At 42.0% G+C, this 23,494-nt stretch overlaps 1 protein-coding gene across 11 annotated transcripts in view; it reads right to left on the reverse strand.

The window, feature by feature from the left end:
* Window positions 1-23,494, reverse strand: part of dmd (dystrophin) — a 281,198-nt gene that overhangs the window by 71,728 nt on the left and 185,976 nt on the right. For all 11 annotated transcript variants that reach the window (XM_047576965.1, XM_047576970.1, XM_047576967.1 and 8 more), the window contains 16 exons: window positions 22,626-22,775; window positions 17,428-17,589; window positions 15,933-16,043; window positions 14,981-15,154; window positions 14,736-14,891; window positions 14,476-14,646; window positions 13,382-13,561; window positions 13,122-13,244; window positions 12,686-12,856; window positions 12,465-12,587; window positions 12,232-12,366; window positions 10,238-10,390; window positions 8,263-8,433; window positions 2,051-2,173; window positions 723-895; window positions 499-634 (listed from right to left, as the gene is read on the reverse strand). In XM_047576965.1, coding sequence (XP_047432921.1) covers window positions 499-634; window positions 723-895; window positions 2,051-2,173; window positions 8,263-8,433; window positions 10,238-10,390; window positions 12,232-12,366; window positions 12,465-12,587; window positions 12,686-12,856; window positions 13,122-13,244; window positions 13,382-13,561; window positions 14,476-14,646; window positions 14,736-14,891; window positions 14,981-15,154; window positions 15,933-16,043; window positions 17,428-17,589; window positions 22,626-22,775 — 2,412 coding nt within the window. The remainder of the gene's footprint in view (window positions 1-498; window positions 635-722; window positions 896-2,050; window positions 2,174-8,262; window positions 8,434-10,237; window positions 10,391-12,231; window positions 12,367-12,464; window positions 12,588-12,685; window positions 12,857-13,121; window positions 13,245-13,381; window positions 13,562-14,475; window positions 14,647-14,735; window positions 14,892-14,980; window positions 15,155-15,932; window positions 16,044-17,427; window positions 17,590-22,625; window positions 22,776-23,494) is intronic.

Raw genomic sequence — 23,494 nt, forward strand, 5'->3', positions numbered from 1 at the left:
AGTTTGGGATATGGCAAATTTGGAGGCCAGGTCAACACCTCGTCCTGTTCATATTTTTTGAGTTGTTCATAAAGGGTTAGGGTTAGGGTTAAACAAAACAAAGTTTTTGTTAGTGTGTCTTTGTCAGGTCGCATCCTGCTGGGGATGGCCGCTGCCACCAAGGAGTGTCATTACTATGGGGTCGTGGTACCTGGTCTGGTCTAGGTGTGTGGTACATATTTAAGTAACATCCATACAAATGCCAGGTCCGAAGGTTTCCTAGCTGAACACGGAATTGTCACAAGGTGGTCAGTGTTATTTATTCACCTGTCAGTGTGGAAAATAAAGAAAAGGAAAGTACAGACAGACCTTTCGAAATTGATGGGACGGTAACTATGAGTTATTCACAAACGGAACAGTTTCAGCAGCTTTTTCGGGTAAAGCCAGCCATGTGTGCGCAAACCTCCATTAAATATGAACAGAAATGCTCGAGTCTGTGCTTAGGCATGCGTGCGTTACCCTGAGGTGCTGTCTGTGAGCCGCTGGATCACTCTCGGCCAGCTTCAAAGTGCTCTCGGCATCGCTCAGCCACTCCTCCAGTGCCCTCCGATCTGAAACAAACTTCTGCCACTTGGAGTTGCAATCCTGCCAACGCCTTGATATACACACACAATGACAAAGCAAATATGAGTTAGGGCTGACATCTATAGAACAAGGTATACATCAGCCACTCCCGTCCTCACTTCAGTCGGTCCTGGTATAGCTTGTTGAGTTTGTCCCAGTTGGTGTTCAGGAGGGTGGCAGTCTCCTGGATCCTCTGGCCCTCTACAGGCCGAGCTCCCTTCACCATCTCCTCCCTGCGAGCCAGCGCTCCTTCCACTGGGCCTCGCAGCTTCTCAGCATTTCCCTTCACCTCCTGTGTGTTTTAAAGTGATTGTCAGTGGACTGCTCATTGTTGAAATGATTGAAATTATTATGCAAAGCGTAGATGGTCTTGAGATCTGCTGAGCCAAGCAAGCCACTTGGGTGGGGATGAACAAAAGAGTAACAAGTAGGAGTGGGAAAAAATATCAATATGGCATTTTATCACGATACTTTTTCTTTAGATGCAATATTGACTTTAAATGTCTTAATATCGATTTCAAAAGAAAAAGAAAAAGTCATGTTTTGCGACGATGTTGAACGACTTCCGCAAGTGCTATAAAGTGGAAACGGATCATTTGGATTAATATTGTTTATTGACTCAATTTGTCCAATTAATTATTATTGTCATCAATGTACATATATACAACTTGTATTTTAAGTTCCATTTAAAATTTCTCAGTGTACTATGTAGAATGTTGCAATATATCGTAATATCATATCAATATCAATATCATATATCAGTATCATCGCAATAATGTATCGTATCGTGACTCAAGTATCGTGATACTATTGTAGCGCAAAGTCCTATTGTATTGTCCAATTGTATGCAGAGTTTGCTTTTTTCTATATCAGTTTAAAGACACGCATGAAAAAGGTGGCTACCAATAGATACAGCTAAATACGGCACCAGTTTCAACACATATCTTAAATCAAAAGTGTTTGAGAACAATACGTCAGAAACAAAAATAATTCTTGATCAATATATTATAAATATGGACAATGCATACCCACTCCCTCGTATTTGCCAAACTGATGCTAGTTTTCCAGGGGTGTGGGTAGCGTCATATTGCAAGTTTGGAGAAAAAATTTAAAAACTGACACTTTAGCATTATATTAACTACCTAAAATATCAGAAAACATCCTTGAGACGTGACGTGTTTTTCGTTTTTCGTGTAGTTCGTCTCATCCACTACCACGGAGGGGGGTGAAGCTTATGACCTATACTGCAGCACCACTTTCTTTACTTCTTTACTTTCTTTGGCTTCACTTTTGAGGAGCAGTTCCATCGTCCATCTTTATATACAGTCCATGATCTAGACATGTTATTATGAGTCCATGACTTTGGACCAAGGTGTGTGACAATGTATCCAACTTACACAATGTATTTTTTATTTTTTTTTGTATTTAAAGAAATACTGGTGCTGACCTTCAGGCAGAGATCTTGCTGGGGCAGGTTATAATACGCCGCAGGCCAGTATTCAGGAGAGTTCAGCTTGAAGTCTGTCTCTGACACCGAACGCAGCAGCGCCTGCAGCTCTGTTAGGTACTCCTGGTCCCGAACACACACACACACATACACACAGGGAAGCAAACATAGGTACACAAATACACAAATCAGAAAAAGAAATATTAGAGACATACTGTAGGGTCATAAATAAGCCTATGATATCATGCTTGGTAATTTCTGAAACCAGATCACAACTGAAACCAATCTGGGACTTCATTCATTCTTCAAAATGTGTATAGAAATGTATTTAAAAGTCTATGAAAGGTATATATTTCTATGAAAAAGAACATATTTTGTTAAACCTATATAAAATCTACAGTAAAAATTAAAGCCCCAGATTGTTTAAAGGTTTTCAGTTGTCGTCTAAAATAAAAATAAAAAACTCCCCAAACATATTATCATTAATCCCTATTGTATATCATGATCACGTTCAAGCTTGTGCAAGCTTACTTTTAATTTATCCAAGCCACTGATTAAAAGCTGGGCCCTGAAATGAGGAACCCGACCATGACACACAATAGTCTAAATGCAGCATGGCATATTAAAGCTCTTCCCCACAGTGCAGAGATACTGGGACAATAACGCTGGCCTCTGTTTCATTTCACCTCATTGAGATGCCCGCGCCGCCTGGGCAATGACTTCCCCCCGACTAAATGGAGCCAAAATATAACACACGCATTAGCATTATTAGCAGCATTAGTCGGAAAGTTAATGATAGCTGCTGGCTTAAAGTGAACTCTGGGTTTGTCTGCGGTGGAGGTAATAAGGTGGCATGGAGTCCGCTGAAGATTCACGCAGCTTTGGGCTTTGCAGGGATATATAGATACGCAGCTCCCGGCTATTTACATTCATTTTTATTCTAGATCATTAAAGGGGTACTCCAATTACATGGTGAGATTAAATTGAAAGCAGACTTGCAGACCTTTGTTTGATAGTGGAACACACTGACACGTAATTTCCAATAACTCAGTTTGATAGCATCCTTCTTTAGAAGTGACACATTATAAATGGTGAAGATCTGCTGGGCTAATCACATGGTTTCATATATGTTTCCTGAGCACCACTGAACTGATGTTGTTTACTTCATCTTTTGTAAAAGATACTGACAGGAAAATATGATGCAACCCTAACCCTAACCCTAACCCTAACCCTAACCATGACAGCATGCACAGTATGCATACATGTTTTATTTCAGTATTCACTGAAACATGCCCAATAATGAAATCTAAACAGCATGTACCAGACCCACATCTCAATTCTCATCAGAATTTGAGTCTAGTTACAGCAGGCAATAGAATTTTATATCTAGATTCAAAATATAGTCTCAAATTTAAGAAAGGTTCCCTGTTTAACCTCATGTTTGTAGCTTGGTATTTCCATTAGATATTAGTAAGTCAAAGTAAGTCAAAACAACCCAGAGGACCTTATTATACTTTATCAGTGTTATTTAATTAGCACAGCATTGCTTTAACTCATCATAGCTCCGATTTACATCGTCAAGAGGCACAGGAGACATCATGCATTACTAGCCCTCGTCGCGATGGTTAAACTGAAAACTGGTGGAGTGCCCCTTTAACCGAATCCTGCACAGCAGCCTCGCCACTAAAAAGCTTTCTCTAAGAGCTGACAGCGTGTTATGAGGTAAAACGGAGGGCTAGAGTTTTGAATGCCCCAGTTTCTTTGCTTGCTGCTCACACCGCGTGCCGCCGATGTAGAGCCCTGTCATACCGGGTTTCGGTGGGGTAAAGAGTACCGATGTGTACAAGCATTCAAAGGGCAAGCGTGGCTCTTAAGAAAATCATGTCATAGTGAATTAAATGGGAAAGGAAATGGTAATGGATGGAGCTCAGGGTGAGAATGCGTTGGCAACTACAGCTAAGGCATGACGGGCAAAGTTTAGCGACTGTGGTGTACTGGTGACAAAAAGAAAGGTTACATTGTCAGCCAACTGATTTGAGTGTATAAGTTATACACCGGTGGAACATGTCTAGAACTCAAAGTTTGAGCTGATACTTCTACGATTTTTACTTTAATGACTTGAATACTTTCTCTACCTTCGGTAGTCATTTCGGTATCAAATTCCAAATCCCGTGAAGGCTCACATTATCTGTGTTGTATCTTTGTTGTTGATTTGGGTGACTGTCGTTCAAAGAGAACTTTTCTTAGTCGGTTAGCTCATTAGAAAATAATACCAGTATCCAATATCTTTCAATGTAAATTTCCGACTCATGCACAAAGGTATTCCTAGCGTTGGAGAAGGACTGCAGTTATGCTTAAACTTTATTAACTTTGGACATCATTTTCAAGAGCCAGGGTTGCACAGAGACGGATGTGTAGGCTTTTATATAACCTAGCGTGACACACATAAATGTATGCATCATTTGCTGAGTCACATTTGCAGTAAGGGCCAAAATAATACCTGCGAACGCTACCAACAAACGTTCCCACCTGCTTGCTCACACATTGAATTTCTCCATGTGGATGCTTTTTGTTTTTTAACACTGTGTGTTACTTAGTGCCTGCGTGAGAGCAGAGCAGATGCGGGTGATGAGAGGGAAAGACTTAAAGTAACCTGGGTTTCGCCTCGCACAAGACATTCGCCAACAGAATCAATTCAGTGTTGTCAACCTCTGGAAGACTCCTCAATGACCGCTAGTTGTTTGTTTCTTTGTGCTTAAACAAGTCTGGTGGTGGAGAGACCTCAGAGATTAAAAAAAACCATCTGCTTGACAGGTGGGTTAGTTTTGCAAACTATCTTAGAGCCAGGATATGCTGTATTTGCAGTGTTAACTGTGCATTAGCCGCAGGAGAGTTGCGAGTATCGATGCCCAGAGCTGTTTCAGCTGGTTCTGGGAAACCTGAGCCTGCAAGTTTCTGCATCTTCACTTTGCAACAGCAAGTGTGTGTACTGTTTGCTAATGCGCAACCTAGCTATGAGATTAGTTACATTACTTTCATTGTCTTTGTGCCCTCTCTCCCTTGTTACTGCTGTTGCCTCGGATAAGCATTTGCATTGGCAATGCTCGGGCGAACGTCTGACTAAGCATTCAAGCCAATGGTGTGTTTGTTTGGCTCTTCAGTCGAAAGTCTCTCTCAGGAACGGCTGACTCCAGCAACACAGCCTGTAAATAACACGGCCTGTTATTGTAGGGAAATTCGATTTAGTTCCCAAGAAAGTGGGTCACTAAAGACTCCGAGTTTCAGTTTGCCATAAGCTGTTACTCTACTCTTGTTTAGTTTTCTTGAATTTTTTTTCAGCTCCTGTCAGCAAACACGGATTCTTAAAATCGAATCGGTGTAGGCGCTGGATATGTGTCCCAAGTGAATGCGCTAAAAACCAGGGAAGAGCTGAATACTCAAAAGTTACTTGGGCTTCCCACTCTCATCATCTGTTCGACATTGCTCTTTCTTTTGAATGGCTTGGACTGAATACACATCTGCGGTACACTGAACCCATCTGTGTCAAAATCACTGTAACAGGAAAAAGCAACAGCCTCGCTATATGCTGCATGACCAGCATGCTGCAATGATTCATTGCTACTCAGGCACTGAGAGGAGATGGAAATGACTAAGGGCTCTATTTTGGTGCCCGAGTGCAGGCTAAAGTGCACTGAAAATCAGAGTTACGTGCTGGTGAAGTGGCATTTTCCTGTTACCCTAATACACTGCTTTTGGCGATGCTGTAATAGTGAGTTTTGTCACCTTTTTCTTTTATGAATAGGCAATTATGAGAGTTATGAACTTTTTGGATAGTCAGAAAAGATGAAGTAGATGGACATTTAATATTTCACTTTGTTTCCGGATCTCGGCGATGCTGGATCCTTTAGAGATGGTTTCAAATGGTCTGGAATCTTGTCAATTCCAGACCCCACAGAGGTGGTTTTAGAGATGGCTCATAAGGTCTCTCCACCATCAGACAGACTGTGAACAAGCGGGGGAGATTTAAGACGACCGCAACCCCCCAAGGGAGTGGTCGATCGGCAAAGATCACTCCAAAAGCGAGACACATAGTAGTCTGAGAGGTCACAAAGGAACCCAGAGCAACTCCTAAGTGAATACAAGTCTTCTGCGTCTCTCTTGTGTCAAAACTTATTGATGTTTTGAGTCATTTAAGCAGCGCTACATCATTGTGATATCAGCGATATTGTGCACTATTAAGCACAGAAAACGCAACATGTCCAAAACTGTACAGGTGTGAATATGACTGGCTATGATTGTCACAGCTTCTAAGACACACCCGTCTACTTTATAGGGTATTATCCCACCCAGTATCAATGTGAGCCACAGGGGCATCAGTCAACTCTGGCCACCAAATTACCAAAAAACCTTGAACGAAAAGCTAGTTCTTGATAGTTTCCAGGTACGCTAATTGATATTGACAACTATTTTTATGCCAGCTTAGAGAAACTTTCTCACTGCTTTAAAGTGGCTTTAAGTTTACAAAGTTAGTCTATAGTATATCTTGTATCGTCTACTACTATTGAATCTCACCAATTTACTAATATAACTATATATTAGAGAAAAAAGACTTTAATGCAAGATAACAAGTGAAGTGTATTTGTTCAATTATCGGTGCTCTAGTCCAAAGTTAACCCGGCTTTGGGGAGCCTCACAGACTTGGAGGTTTGAAGTGTACCCCTCTCCCTTAACAATTACTGCTTATGAGTCCTTGAGCAACGCACTCAAGTACCTAAACAGCTTGAGGGGATTAGCTGATTGGCGTGGGCAGCTCCCAGGTTTACTGTACATTGCATTGCCAGTGCACTCCTCAATGAATGCATTTAACCGTAAATCTGAGAGTTCAGATGTGTATTTGTCCAAGCTGTTCGATAACATGTGACGCGCCCACAGGATACGTACGTCTGCAGTGAGCGGCAGATCAGAGAACTGCCTTGGGGTGTGACGGGATTGGTTGGTAGGCATGAGGGAAAGGGGGGGAGGAGGGCGAGCGGTGGTAGGTGAGTGACACAGAGCCAGACAGAGCAAGCAATGAGATCCAGACATGCGAGCGTTCGTCTCACATGTACACATAAGACATGTAAATGAGAAGGCAGCAAAGAAAAAACAAAGAAAGCAATTGGGATTTTCCCTCTGGGGAACAACCTAAAAGTCAAACTTAATGTATACTATCCACAGTTTCCTTTAGATTTTGAGGTGTATGTCAAGGGTTCTTATCTTCTTAAAGGATAGGGGATATTCTTTAATTTTATTATTAAAAATATTTTTAAAAACACATCAGTGGGGGACATCATATGTACTTCCTGCTGCTTCAAATACTCATGAGACATATGTATTCATCTGGTGCAGAAAATAGCCACTAAAATTAAATATTTCCCAATAATATATTTGTAAGAGTAAAAATTGATATTTCGTAGGTGGTTTTAAGGATTAACAGATTAAAAAAATAGGATTGAAGTTACTTGATTTTGGTGTATTTCTATGGAGTTTGCAAAAGCTCTGACAGTTCCTGAGTTACAAAGGAAAATGTTGCTAGCTGAAAACAAAATGGCGCACTGGGCGTCTGATTCTAACATCCTCATTAGTGCTACCTGCTAGCTAAATCATAGTTTCAGAGCTAGCCAACTGGACACTAGCTTTATTCCCCCAATGCTGCTCATTTAAATATTAAACTATTCCATTACAATTATTTTAATCTTATCTAGCTAGCTTGTACTTGACTCGGAAGTCAAATCGTTAGCCTAATAGCATTACTGCCTAAGTCATATTTGACCGTTTTCAGAAAACATGATTTTTAGCAAGCACATTGTATTTTTTTTTTTTGATATTGCAACAGTAGATCAATAAATGACTTAATCAATTAGGATATTAGGCTAACAAAATGACAACGAAGACTCCTTATTTATTCAGGAAGCAACTTTTGTTTTTGGATTGTTTTCATTTCAATCAAACATATTATAAATTTTTTGTTATTTTCAATGGTTTAAGGATTCGAATAATGTTGGTGAACATGGCTGACCTAGGTGGTAGTTTGAATAGTAGCTACTTTTCACGTATGCAAACACTTTTTTACCAGCTTAGAGAAACTTTAAAAGTTAGTATTATGATCTTGTCTAGTTAGTATGTTTTCTGTTAGTACTGCAGATATAGAAGTCATGCCTACTGAAACTCACACATTGTCTTTTGAAGGGTATGAACTTGCCCTCCACCTCAACCCAGCGTGTGTTGAGCTGGAGTTGGCGGGGCTCCACTAGATTGGCGGCTCCAGCCTCTGACAGCTGATTGGCTAAGCCCTGCACCTCCTTAAGCTCCTCCTTCTTCTTGTCGAACTCTGAGCCAATTTCCTATTGGACGAAATCAACCAGGAAGGTCATTTGCTATTGGCCCGGGGCCCGAGAGGGGGGTAAGCACACAGAGGCATATGGATGTGCTCGAAAACACACACACACACAGGGACAATTAATACATAATTAAAATACTAAATTCATTTACCCAAAAGCACACACTCAACAACGCATACACACACACAACAAAGACATACATTAATCAAGGGAACAAGATATCATGTTTGTCAGTGTCAAACATAAACAATTCAAATTGTATATCCATAATTATGGCTATATAAAACATTTGAAATGAGAAAGTGGTATGGTAATTAGGAGGCGCACACTGCCTTAATACTTTATTTACACAGAGTACAGTCACTGGACAGTACAGAGGAGGAAGAGCTGTGTGTCATGTGAGCAGTGTGGGGCAGAAAAGAAGCAGAGGACGGTATGGACAGACTGAGAGACAGATAGATTAACGGACAGACAGGCAGAGTGGAATCTCAGTTGCGGCAATGACAGGTGAATCTGAGGCGAGCGGGTTGAGACGTCCGCTTAGCGAAATGTCATAGTGATCATCTGAAAGTGAAAGACACACATACAGAGTCAAGGGAGGAAAAAGGCAGGGTCCAGGGTTTCTGTGTCAAAGCTTTCCAAATCAAAACGAATGGACATCAATAGCGTTTAGCGTTTGGGCTATGTGTAGCATTTCCAAACTAACAGTAAATCATTGTCAAATTAATTTCCATGTCTTCATGAAATGACTCCACAGATAAGTCTGGTGATGCGTTCTTGTGTGACTGCAAGATATGGAACCCGAAAGACTTGATAAAAATGAGGGCTGTCACTAGACTAAAATGTTTAATCGCAATTAATTGCATAATTTCCAAAAATGAATGGCACATTTTATGACACAAGCATTTTAAATGTACCTGGAAGGAATATTTTTCAAGTATGTATTCCTCTTATCAACACCTCAGCTCCTCAGAAAGCTGCCTGTTCAGCCAATACATGCTATTTTGATATGAATTCTTTAATTTAGATATTTTAAATATTTGATCGCGATTAATCGTGTGACCTACATAGTGATCATGCGCTAATTAATGAGATTTTTCTTTTTTGATCAGTTTTAAACGTACCTAAAAGTGATATTTTTCAAGCTTGTATTACTCTTATCAACAGCTTAGGACCTCAAGTGGCTGGAAACCTGGGACACTAAGTAGTATGATAAGTATAAATTAAATGAAAAGTCAATTTCACAACAGGGTTCCAAGTTACTTGGAAATTTAAATGAAGGATTACATTTCACATGTAGTTTTTGACGTAAGTCCTTATCAATTGGACAGCAGATCAATCTGGTAGTATATTGTTATCGGAAAAGAAAATTGGTAATAACTTAGTGATACACAAAACAGAGCATAATTTTTTTTAACTCTTTAACACTTTACTCAAGCCTATCTGTGGTCATTTCAAGTAGACATGATGCAGAAGTCCTGGAAAAAGTCATCTTGTCAAGTGGTTGGAATTGCAAAAACTTTGACACCTTAGCCCCTTTGTCCAAAAGGAAGAGATGAAGAGCGATGAGAGAAACAAAAGAGTTTTTTCCACTGTTGACATGTACAAACAAACATTCAAGACAAACAAAAAAATATGTGAGGTCAAAATATGGCGATGAGATGATCAGAAACCCATGTTGGATATCAAGCTTTGTGGACTTTTCCTCCATGTGTGAGGAAAAGAGAAAATATTAAAAAAACAACAGCTTTTGATGAGCAGAAGAATGTGTAAAAGTGCATGTTTCTCTGTGTGCATGTGTTGTCACCTTGACCCTCTCTCCTTCGGGGGGGTCGGGCAGTTGGTCCACACTGCGCTGAATGTCATCCAGCCAGGCCAGCAGGTCATGTGACTTCCTCCTGTACTGGTACCACTGGGGAGCGATGGCCAGCGCTTTCCTGTTTCTTTGCACTCGTAGGTCCTGCACAGATGCAAGTGCACAGTATCAGTATTTTGATCCCACCTCTTTCCTCTGGCGATCACCATATTAATGACGGTGTAACTTCATGGTCTGGGGATTAGTGCCACCTAGAGGTTAACTGGCCCAGGGAAGGGGTCTGGCTACGGCAAAAACCCTAGACCTATGCTACACCACCCAGATCAAGAAGAAAGAGGGTCTACTCCCAGAGCCAGGTCTGGGAGGTGAATCTGGTCACAAAACATCAAACCACTGCATCAGAACCACAAAGACCTGCTTTGTTGTGTGAGATGGTAGGCCTACTTACTTTTGAACAAGCTTTATTCATCTCTGACCTAACATTAGCCATTTTTGAAAGCAGCACAAAATGCCTGCCACTCGAATAAGCTCGAATTGCCAAGGGTGGACGTTAATGGACAGTCTGAACTGAGCTTGCTTCAGACTCACCCACTACTGCAGGGCACCCCACAAACAGCTAAAGATCATTAGTAGAGCTTTTTTTCCCCCTGGCTTTTCAATCCACGTAATCCTCACTTGGATAAGAACAGGGGAATGGACTCAGTTTATGCAAGGACCCATTCCAACATCCCCTCCCCTAACACAATCACAGACGTTAATAATATTCCGGCTGTCAGGTCTGTGAAGGCTCAAGGCTGTCAGACTGTGAAATCAGCTGCGAGGTATCTGAGGGCTCTCCGATTGATTTTTCGACCTCTTTCATAAATGCCGGCTTTGCTCCGAGCGCAAGTTTTCTGGAAGTACGCCAGCGTGCTTTTAGCAGAGGGGTACGCGAGGAGATTGGTTTAAATATGTGTCCATAAACGTAAGCCTCCGAGTCAGGTCGGTTAGCTTAGCTTAAAGGCTGCAAACAGGAGGAAACAGTTAGTCTTAATAGGCTTAATCTGAAGGAGCAAACCTCAAAAGGTAACTGATAAAAATGTAATAGTTTTTTTAAAAAAATAAATTAGGGTTGTTTCTGTAGTTAACACGTGTAAAGCCTAATGAATTACACTTTTTAAACAAAAAAAAATATACATATTTGTTTTAGATGTGCCTGGAAGGGATATCTTTCAAGTTCTCTTATCAACATCTCAGCAACTCAGCTCCTAATTCCAAATATCGACAGTCAACGCTGATAGCTTAGCGATTCTTGACGAAAGAACCATCTGGCAGGCATTCAAAGCTCACTGTTCAAAAGACCTTTTTCTGCTCGTTTCTAACTTAGATTGTACAATAAGAGAGGTTTGTGCTCGCTTTCAACTTGCCACTTTTAGAAATGATCGGCAGTTTTAACATTACATCTCTTAATGCCGCCCCCTGCAGGGTAAAATCATTTACTGCACTTCGGATTCTGCTCGCTTTCCGCAGCGTCACTGCGGATTTGAACACTCCATGATGTCCCAAACTAAGACAGCCTGAAGAGGAATTACATTTGACAGCGCAATAATAAATCTGAATTCTTTGGAAAAAGAAAAGCTTTCTACAATCAAGCACGAGCTGACATCTTTAATCCCTGGAAACTAAACTTGAGCAAACAACCAAATCTTGCCTCGTGGTAATTTGCTTCTTAGAGAATGTAAATAATATCTTCCCTTTTAATGATGTGGGATATAATGTCTTCCACCCGCAAACCATATGCTAATAATTAGAATGTTAATTAACCAATGACTAATGTTTAAGCGGTTAATTAACCGTGGGTGCTTTGTCACTGTCATGCTTTATGAAAAGGCGTGATTTAAAAAAGGAATTCCTCGGGGCACGTACGTGCGGTGATAGGGTTCGGAAGCCAAACTTGTGCAAAACAAACGAGTCATTATGCTATATTTGTTTTACACGTGTGTTACCTTGACAATGTTGTACTTGCTGTTGAGCTGGTTGTTTTTCAGTCGAATTTGCTCTCTCTTGTCCTGATCCGGGGCTCTCTTCTGCAAATTCTCTCCTTTCAACAGTAGCTCCTTCACCGCACCTTCTTCACAGTCCTGTAAAGACGCAAACACACACACACAATCTGTTCCGTCAACTGCGCACGGGACGCGACATCCGAAACGGGTTCTCTTAAGGCGTCAGATTGAGAAACCTTGTTCTCCTGGAAGTCCTCCTCCGTCAGGTTTTCCCCCTGTTTCGCCTCCTCCTCCAGGAGCTCCAGCCAGACCTGCGCTTCGCTGTGATACTGCTCCAGCTCCTTGGCTGATGCCGCCGTCTGCCGTAGATGCAGGAACGCACACATGAGCGCTATTGTTATGGTTGTCACATATTCCGCGAAACCTAAGACACTGCCACTAGTTTAACATTTCCTACCAGTCCGGAGGTGACGCGCTGAGCGACGGCATCAAACTTCTGGTTGAGGTGCTCCACCTTGGGTCCCACCTGGGCCTGGCAGTTCTCACCCCTAGTGGACATGAGCTCATGGGCGAGGCTCCTCACCTCCTCCATCTTGCCTCTGGTCAGCTCCAGCTCTGCGCGCAACACCTGCAAAGAAAGCACATGAAATTAAAACAAAAAAAAAAACAAAAAGAATAATTAAAAAGCAGGCAACCTCCTTTTTAAGACTTGAGTGACCACTCATTGCCTCCCACAGGCAATAAGAAAAGGTAAGTGGGTCTTAATTATTTCTGAATTTGCCCCAGAGCAAATAACAACTGAGGATGGTAGTAATTATTAGCTGGATTTGCAGGTCAAAGAGGCACAAAGATCAACAGCCACGGAAATATACAGAACACGCGGGGCTTACGACCTTAAGCACAGCGTCGTTGGGTCCCTGCCTATCAATCTCATCCATCTTCTTATTTGCTCCGTCGATCCATCCGTTCACTTCCTCTATCTCCCCATCTAACTTCTGCATCTGCCGCTGGTAGTCCTGAGGGCAAGGCAATACGGATTTCGTGACGCTGCAAACAGTGACACTTCCGAGGGCTATTATTAGGCAGTTGGGGTTTAATTTTAGCTCTCTTAGAGGGGGGTGGATGAATGTGGTACTCAATTCTGTATTCTCACCAGCAGCAGGTTGAGCCACTCCTCCGCTCTGGACGTGACCGCGATCCAGTTGCAGCGCAGCAGGCTGACTTTGTCGTCCACCAGCCCGCCGTGGCCCCGCAGCACTGCCTTGAGGGCCTCGGCGAGGTCCACCACTGACTGCAACTGCGGCTGGCGCTTCTCCGTCTCCCCGTGGACGGACTGAGGCAGAGACAAGAGCGCAGGGACAAAGACGCGTAAAGCTTGAACCGTCATCACCTGTTATTACGCTGCTACGAACATTACGTATATATGAACCACTGCTAGGACTAAGATCTGATCACAAGTGCTCTACACTTTAAACTGAAGTCCATTTGGTGATACGTCATGGTACAGTTCTTGAGATGGTTTCGCCTCTCTATTAGGCATCCTGACTTTCTCACTCCCATAAAATCTTAAGTGAAGTAGCCGATCCATGTTTCACCATAATGCATGTACGGATTTTCTGCTCTGATCTTCGTAGTTTCGTAATAGTCCCACAGTTTCGTGGTAGTCCCACACGGACACATCACACAAGTTGTTGCACAGTTTACAAATTCCCTAGTGGGGATTTTCCTTCCAGAATAGGGATGATTGGATGGTTTTCTGTCTGCTGTATTACAACAGCAGGAGCCATACGCAAATTTCGTAAATGTCATTCTTGGCCGTTTGGATAGAATCAAAAATTTTAAAAAATGTGTTGCAAATCTTCCTGGATCGAATCAGAAGTGTAACCTCTTGCCTTATAGTGGGTGGCTATAGAGATTGTATATATAGATTTATGCATAAAATGGATTTTTTTTTATATTTACCGCTGCCCACTTGTGATCAGATCGCCCTTGTTGTTGTTAGTACCAGATGTGAACCAGGTCAGACCAATGCATTAGATAGCATGAAAAGGAAGAATAATTAGTACTGTACATTGGTTAAACCACCTGTACTACAATGGTGTTGTGAACAGTTTAAGAGAATATGGGATGTTGTCACCATTTCTGGGTTTAAGTTTTAGTATACGTCTGGTTGAAGGACTAATCCCTACTGAAGTTTTTCAAATTAAAAGCTGTATCTAAGTCTTTCTGTAAGTACAGTTTGTGTACCTGCGCCCACGCAACCTCAGCCTCCAGGTCGCTGGGCATGCCGTCCACAGCCGAGCGTCGGGTCAGCTCGGCATCAGTGGCAGCAAGCCACTCCGTCAGCCCGTTCAGCTCCTTCCTCAGCTTCCTCGACAACTTCAGACTCTTCTCCAGCTCCAGTTTGCTCTCCGTCACCTACGGACACGTAATGAAAGGAAATGTGTGGCTACGTCGGGCTCGACAATGCACATGTAACTCTGCGTGTATAAAGTGCGCGCGCTAACCTGCGCTCCCAGTTGGTTGTAGAGCAGCTTCAGGGCGGTTATTCTGTCGTCCATCTCTTTGGGGTGCTCAGTCTGCTGCTTCTGGACGATCTGTCTGCCCGTTTTAATCACCGTCTCCACCTCCCCTTTAACTTCACTTAACGCTTTGTACAATTTCTGGAAGACGCAAAGAGACGAGGTTGGCTGCCTAAAATAGAATCTATCCACTACTTCTCCATCAATCCGTCCGTGACGCCACCACCCACCATGCACTGCTCCAGCTGCGACTGAACCACGTCCTGCTCCACACTGCGGATGTCCAGCACCCCCACCTGACTCTTGACCGCGGCCAGAGCTCGCTCGCACTCGGCCAGCCGAGAGTCAAAGTTGGCCGGCTTTTGGAAGAGCCGGAACTTGGTCCACACGTCTGCCAGCATTTTCTGGGAAAGGAAAGCACACATACGTGAGGATTTGTCTTCTGGGCGCTCGCTTCATAAGCTGTCTGGCTACACTAACTCTCATTCAGACGTCAACGACTTCTCTCCGGAAATATGAACCCAGCCTCTTTGCGCATTAAGTCATAAACTGCGCCTGGTTACTTGTGGTCCAACCTTTAGCTACCAGGGACCTGGATCCCAGTCTCGGTTCAGGAGGCAGACGCCCTTTCTACTTTAAAAACACAGTTTAAACTTTTCTTTTTGGCAAAGTTTATAACTAGGGCTGGCTCAGGTGGCCCTTAACCATTACTTAGTTATGTTGCTATAGGCCTAGGCTGTTGTGGGACTTCCCATAAGCACGAAAAAGTTTTACTGATTTTGTGATTCTACGTGTTTTACTAAACACGACCCTGTGTTGCAGCGGAAGCTGTGATGCAATATTTTACATTTGATAATGTAAGTTAGTTACTTAGCTAACTAACCTTAGCCACTATCGTTAGTGTCTTCCAGTATTTTAGGCTAGGGTTGCTTTGTTCGCTACACTGCTGCAAACATTTATACATTGCCACTAATGAATTTGCAAATCATGATAAAGGTGAATCATAATCCTATATTTGAATGATTCCACAAAAAAAAAACTAAATGGAATATGCACTGAATACATGGGAATAGTAAATAGTTATTAAACATAGGTTGGATTCTGCACATATGTGCTCATATTCTGATGTCCATCTAGCTCATCCAAGCTTAAAAGGATCAATCTCTGAGACTGGGCGCATACCTGAGTGAGGTCTATCTGCCCCATGATCCTGTGGGAAGGGTCTTTGTCCTGGTTCTTCTTCCTCATGTCCTCCAGGGTGACTTCATGGCCGCTGAGCTCCGTCTGGATTTTCTGTGAAACAGTTGAAAATCTTTACAGAAATGCCACAACTAGGAATATTATTAATAAAACTACAACTGAATTAACACAAAAAAATATGAGATTGTCCATTGGATTTAGTTGTGTCACATTATTACCTACAATTTGAATAGTAAGGTTTAAAAGGGTACATAGTGTACCTCCATCTTGTGGCCATAAGGGGGCAGGAGGCATCAAGCAGAGGGAACTTTAATAGCTCTATTAACTTGTAGAAGCCCACCACACACGGAATCGCAGATTCTCACACACATTTGGTCTGGGAGAGTGAGAAATGTCATCCTTCTTTCTGGTCTCTCTCGTCTTGAGCAGGCTTTTCCTACGCGCACACACTCTCTCGTTTTGTCTCTCTTTACGGGTCATTATTTCATAATGTAGCGTCTGATTACGAGAAGAGGCAAAAAGACGGAGGGAGTATGTGTGTGTGTTTGTGTTTGTGTGTGTGTGTGTCTTCCTGCTGTCCGTGTCCAAAGCAGCTCCAGGCTTAATTAGGACCACAGAGAAAAGCATTTGCCATTCTCTCTTGGGTTCCCTCGCACACAAACACACAAACTGGATTATTATCTAAAGTATGCCTCCTCTCTACGCTCCTTCCCTCCTCTGCCTACCTGTCCACACAGCTGTCTGAGTTAATGATTACACCGGACGAGGGCTGCTATATGCTACTGTCGACAGGAGGTTTTTTTTTCCTTTTTTTCTGACAAATCCAACATAGGACCAGGCAGGGAAAAGTGAACGGTGCTTAGCTTAGTCAAACTAAGACTGGCAATCTTATTTGTTCTGCTGCAACATTCAGAATGGTCAATTTAATTAAAAAAAAAAGACTTATTCAGATGAAGAAGAAATGACATTGAATGAATAAATATTTATGAAGTTAGAGGTTTCACCAGTTATAATTAGAGAATTTAGGATGTTATCGTGAAATCATGTTCATGAATTATGAATTGCTCAGATATCAGTTTTTTTTTTTTTTTTACAAAATCAAAAAAAAAATGTATTCAAAAATCTTGAAATTTCTTGAAAAATACAGATTTTCTTCGGTAGGTATTCAACCTTAATAAAATTGAGAAATATTTGGAATTTAAATTTTTCCCTCAAAATTGACATTCTGATTCACATTCTGAAAATTCAGTGAAATATTACATAATTTTCCTTTCAAAAATAATTTTCTGTGAGAAAATTTGGATTTTCTTTATATTATAAATATTCTCGACCAAATATGTCATCCAATGTTAGCTTGTCTAGCTAGGCTTACTCTTGTTTTAAGACATAGCTAAATCCATGATGAGGATCTAGTGAATTCATATCCCTGGCAGAGGATTATTTATTAGAAAGAGATGATTTGGGTGGAGCAGGATACCTGAGCCTCCTGCTGTATCTGCTGAGCGTCAATGTGGTCAGCCAGGTACGCGGTGAGGTGCCGATCAGTGTTGGCCAGCGACTCCTGGATCTGCCTGAGCGTCTTGTCATTCTCCTGGGCCCACTGGACACTTTTCTCCAGCTCCTTCCTCCTTAGAGCCGCCTGAACAAACAGGAAAAACATCACACCTCGTCAAAAAAAAAAAAAAAAAAGACACCCACGGAAACATAAAGCAGGCTATAAATACAGAACGCATTCTCCGACTCGTAAAACAAAGCTATTTCCTGAAACGGTGATCTGCATGAGCTGCCCAAGGGATTTAGACAAGAATCCTCAGGGGGAGTTTTGGGTGTTTTATTCACACGTTTAAACCTGTTTTGATGTTTGCTGTCAAAGTATAAAAGGCATACGTTCAGCACTGTCACAACTTTTTCATCTATATGCACAAAGATATATGGAAAACTAGGCCAGAGCATGAGCTTAAAAAGTAAATTTAAAATGTCAAGTGATTTTTTTTTTATATTTTGCTGCCACGTTGCTCCGTTTACTTACTGGTAGCCATTGACTTGCATCAAAAGTATTAATCTCTAGGGTGGAAAATGATAAAATAAGGATAAACCATTGAACGAAATGGTGCGACCAAGCTTTTGACTTGCGTTGACGTCTTCTTTCTCTTTTGGTCTCTTTGGTTGCTTGCAGGGAAAATGTCAGCGTATAAAGAGCATTGAGCATTGAGAGCAAAGAACATTGTTACAACCGTTTCGGCAATGCACAGTCAAATTGAAAACTAGGCAAGTGGATGAGGAAAAAAGTTTAATCTGAACAAAAGTCAAATGCATTTTCTTTTAAATGTTTAGCCAGTGACAAGATTTTTAGGTTTTTATTTTACATTTTGCTGCCATTTACTCTTTTATGTTCTCCATTGACTTGCAGCAAAACCATTGATAAACCATTGAACAAGATGCCGTAACCAAGCTTTCAACTTGTATTATAAGATTTCAACTCTTTATTTTTAGCTCTTTGTTTGGTTGCCAACACTGACTGTAGTTTATACATGGAAGAAGCCACAATTGCTCTCTTCATTTTGCTCTTCTCTTGCAACAACAACAGAAGATCGACGGACGGATCGGAGTGGCTTCTGCAGAGATGCCGGCGCTTAACCGGTCTGTCGTGGTGAAGAGAGAGCTAAGCCGAAAGGCGAAGCTTTCAATATACCGGTCGATCTAAGTTCTGACCTTCACCTATGGTCATGAACTTTGGGTAATGACCGAAAGAACAAGATCACGGATACAAGCGGCCGAAATGAGTTTCCTTTGCAAGGTGGCCGGGCTCAGGTTTAGAGACAGGGTCAGGAGCTTGGACACGCAGGAGGGGCTCAGAGTAGGTCCGTTGACGGTTGGAGGTGGTTCCGGCATCTAGTAAGTATGCCACCCGGATGTCTCCCGTTAAAAGGTGTTTCAGGCATGCCCAACTGGTAGGAGGCCCTGGGGGTAGGGCCTTGGAATGCTTAGGGATTCCTCCGGAGGAGCTGGTGGAAGTGGCTGACTTCTCTGCAGAAGCTGCTGTCCCCACGACCCGGACCCAGATAAGCACGAGACGACGGTACGATAGGGTACGGTCTTGTGACAGCAACAACTCCTTGAAAAATGAGTCGCAAGTTGATTTTCAGGTGGCTCAGGTAAGAAGCAAATGCATAGACCACTCTTGAGAGACAAATACACAAAAAGTGCATACATCCTAAATACTGCACATAAGATAAGATGACACACACCGTCACACGAACTCCCGCTGTGTGTACCTTCTTGAAGGCCGGATTCTGCGGCTTCTCTTTCATCCCGTCGCCGTCCGACCCGCCGCCACCGCCGCTAACGACACCAATAACCGGCGATCCTCTGACACCAGGTGCCTGGAAACTACCGCGGCGTTTCCTTTCCCACCCCCACCTCTGGTGCAGATTAGCTGGTAAATGCGCCTGGTTACATCAGACCTAAACCTATGTGAGCTTTTGTGTGTGTGTGTGTGTGTGTGTGTGTGTGTGTGCGTGCGAGACAAAAAGCGAGAGTGCATATGTGGTTACAGGTGAGCATGCTAATCCCATACAGAGGGATAATGGCTCTAAGTATAGCTCTGAGCCAGTGGCCCTTCAGTCACACATGCTGCTCTACCAGTCTCAGCTGTAGATGTATCCAAGGTTTTTTTTTTTTTTGGGGGGGGGGGGGGGTGCTTTCTCACTTCTATGTATTAGTTTATAATGTATGAAACGAGAACTTGAGTGAGATTAAATATTTAAGGGAACATTGATAACAACCTTCCCTGTGGCGATGTACTCCATTTCCCTGGCAATTGTTGGCTCATGAATATATACTCTGATTAAACACTCCCGTATCACTTTCTCGCACACACACACACACACACACAGTGGCAATGGCAGTGATTGTGAACCAGAGGAATAGAGCTTTGCTTAGCTGCCTTGCCTTACATCGGGGCTGGCAAAGCGCGAGCGGGCAACACTCCCTCTTGCCGGTTCTTTTGTTTGAAGAGCAGCAGAACGAGATGTGAAACGATATTTTTGTGTGCACGCGGGCCGCACTTATCTCCGCGTACGTTAAGTTTCAAAGTAGGACATGGGTTTAATGAGATTATATGCTTATTCTACACTCTCGACATTTGCTCGGACCCCCGCGCGCCACAGAACGTGACTCCAGCGTGATGCTGGAGAACATATTAGGCTGTTGACGTTCGCACTTATCGTACTAAGAAGCGAGACAAAGATAAGCTTTGACTTTTTTGAAGTCGAACTTTGAATTTCAGTTTTGTTGCCATCACGCTGTAAATCTTGATAGCTTGATCCTGGGTCAGAATATGAGTGAACAAATTTAACTCCATTCAGGCTTTTCCGCATTCTTTACGGTGAATGGTGGCCAGCTGCATTTCTGCTCTGTGCAGGCAGCTGATAGTATTGAAATGAGCAGGTGATTTTAATCCTTCTGGCTGAAGATTTTCACTCAGCTGTTTAGGTGGGATGCGATTCAATGCAGTCTGGTGTTAAATATGCGGATATCACATTTACTTCGAACAGCTGCGCGACTGCACAAAAAATAAATAAATGTGAAACTGCACACCAATGCCATCGCTATAGCCCTCTTGTGATTTCTTATTTTCCTGACATCTAGGTATCCTATTAGTTTTCTTTCCACTAAAACCCACCCTCGGAGAAGTTCAGTTTCGAGAAATGAAAATGCGTATGTGGACTTCAGAGGGCTTTTGGCGGCGTGGTAGATTTTCAAGATGGCCTATGGGGAAATACTGTGACTGAAAAGACATATACATATCACAGCAGTAACAGCATGCTGTGGCACATTTGATCATCTAATATGGAAGAACTCAATTGCCAGAAAGGAAAATCTACTTTACTGGCAATGTACTTTTACAGGTTTCCAAAGATTGGTTGCCAACTACAAACTTTAATTATATGCGAACATTGGTATTAGATCATTTAACTGAAACTTAATGATCGATTTCGTGTGAAACTGTGTCCATAAAAAGTATTTTTGTCATATGCGTACATTGGAAATAAAATTGTCTTCTAATCGGGATTGTATTATACTCAGATTTTGATCCTCTGAAGCTCAAAAGCTAAACCTTTAAAGTCCCATGTGTTCATCACAGAGCATTAAAGAGTTATGAAAGCAATAAAAAAAAAAGGTCCTTCACTAAAAGAAAAATGTTAAAGCAATATTTTGGTCCCAGTGCGCGTTAGCTCCTCCATCTGTCTTTCCGGAGATACTCACAGACAGCCTGGTTCGGTCTCTGAGCTCCTCGTCCGCTCTATAGATGACCAACAAACATGGCTCAGAGCCACCTGGTCTCACCTCACACGCATACATGCCGAGATACAAGCCGAAACAAAGGCTTCTGGAATGTCTCCAAGCACACACACACACACACAAACAAGACGCACAAAGACTCCCCCAAAAATACAAAACGTGCGAAATAAAAGATAATGTTGTACACACACGTACAAGCACACAGTCTCTGATGGGTAGACAAACAAAGGGAGGGCTTATCAGGCTGCAAGGAGAACATTAATCTGGTTCTATTGTGAGGAGGATCAACCCAGCGGGCCAATGAGTGTGTGTTTGCTGGTGTGTCTAATCTGTCACTGAGAATCGCCACGAGAGGCGGAGGATGTATTGCTGCTGACGAAGGATGGAAGAAAGAGAAGAAGCGGGACATTAGGACAGGAATTTGGGCTGCGAAAGAAATTAAGGAAGGGAAAAATTAAGAAAGAAAGGATTAAGAGGGCTAAAAGAAAAAACGATTAGCTTGATTTAATCAAGCTATTTTCTCAATTATTTGAGTGTTTGATCAGACTATTGCCAGAAACTGAAAAAGGGCCAATAAGAGGACATCAAATTGCTTGGTCTGTTTATCCACAACCCACTACCTATCTTTTTCAGCTCAGAAGCTGATTAAAAATACCGTATCTGTCTCCAAAAATAGTCATGCAAATGTTTCAGAAAAGGTTGATTATCAGATTCTTTGTCCAACTAATTTTTACTGCCAATTTGTGAGTGAAGATAATTTCAGTGGGCTGAAAATCTGGATGTACTATGCTGTTTGTAATATTGTCTTGGATAATTGTTCCAGCAATGGGGTGATCAATGGAGACGAAGTTTGATTTTTGGAGGGAAAAAGTTAGTCGTGGTGATGTTTTTGAAACAAAGAAGAGGTTGCTGCCACAAATGACTCTAAAGTTTACAAGAAGTGTGGGAGATGAGGTGCAGTCATTGACAATTTTAGAAAGTCGTTTTCAAATGAAAGTGAAAGTGGTCGTTGATTTTGCAGATGCCCACTCCAATGGTATAATGGTGAGGATGAACAAGAGAGGACCAAGGATTGAACCTTGGGGGACGCCATAAGAAAGGGGACAGGTTTTGTTTAAGGTAGCTTGTGGACTTATTTTGTTGTCGCAAAGTATTCTTGAAATCTAAAACCATACTCTTATCCTCTATGTTTAACATGTTTGCCTATTACCAGTCTTCTCTTCTAACAGTTTTACTGCTGAGGAAAAAACAGTAATAGTAAAACACATTGCAAAGCAATGGCTCTTTCTACGTTGGTTCCCATGATGTGCGATAGTGGACAGATATCCTCAGTAGGAATACTCTGCATCTTTGTGCATTTCTGCGTCTTACCCTAGCCATAAGTTCATCCCAGCGGGTATTGAAAGCGTCCAGCTTTTGTTGAATCAATTCATCCAGAACACCTCCGTCCATCAGTGTTTGGGCCAGCTCTCGAATCTGGTTTCTGTTGTCTTCTGGGTGTTGCAAAAGAACCTCTATGCTCTGTGCAAAAAAAACAAATGGGAGAAAAAAAGTCATCAAAGTTATATTCTTAGCTGGAAGCCATCATCCTCTATTCATGAGCAACACATTTTTTGTTATTTGTCTTGACAAGTTAAAAGCTGGATCACTAAACGTGACACATTGTTGACATATGGAGGTTAGACTTGTCTATACCTTTCAACCATGGTGCTTAATGGTTCTTTGCACTTTCTGAAATCCCCCTAAAAGCTTTGTTTGCTGGCATTTAGCAGACTAAAGTCCAGCAGAGTATGCAATTATCTGGATTTTACTGTTCTGTGCTAGCTAAAGAAGAAAGAATCCATCCTGGTCTAAAAGCTTAAAGCTTTTTGCATCATCCTATCTCAAAACAGCCATGCAAATCTAAAGCTATATACGGTTAACACAGGTTGTAACCCCAAATTATCCAATTGCAATATTTGATGTAAATTACCTTTGATTTGTTTTTGTTTTTTTTGCATCTGTGTTAGGCTCATAACATCCACATCAAACACCAAAGCCATTTTTATTTCTTCCATTATGTTAGTGCCTGCTAACATAATCTCTCACATATTTTTCTCCTTCAGATGAAAGATCTTTTCCAGGGGAACCTCACCACAGTTTCCCTTTGAATAAATCTCTCACCATAGGATGATAAAAAAAAAAAACTTTTTCCCTTAGGCTGCAATTTCTCCTTTTTGCATTCCTTTCAGACTTCACAC

Source organism: Mugil cephalus, chromosome 23, assembly GCF_022458985.1.
Source record: "Mugil cephalus isolate CIBA_MC_2020 chromosome 23, CIBA_Mcephalus_1.1, whole genome shotgun sequence".
NCBI classification, from domain to species: Eukaryota; Metazoa; Chordata; class Actinopteri; order Mugiliformes; family Mugilidae; genus Mugil; species Mugil cephalus.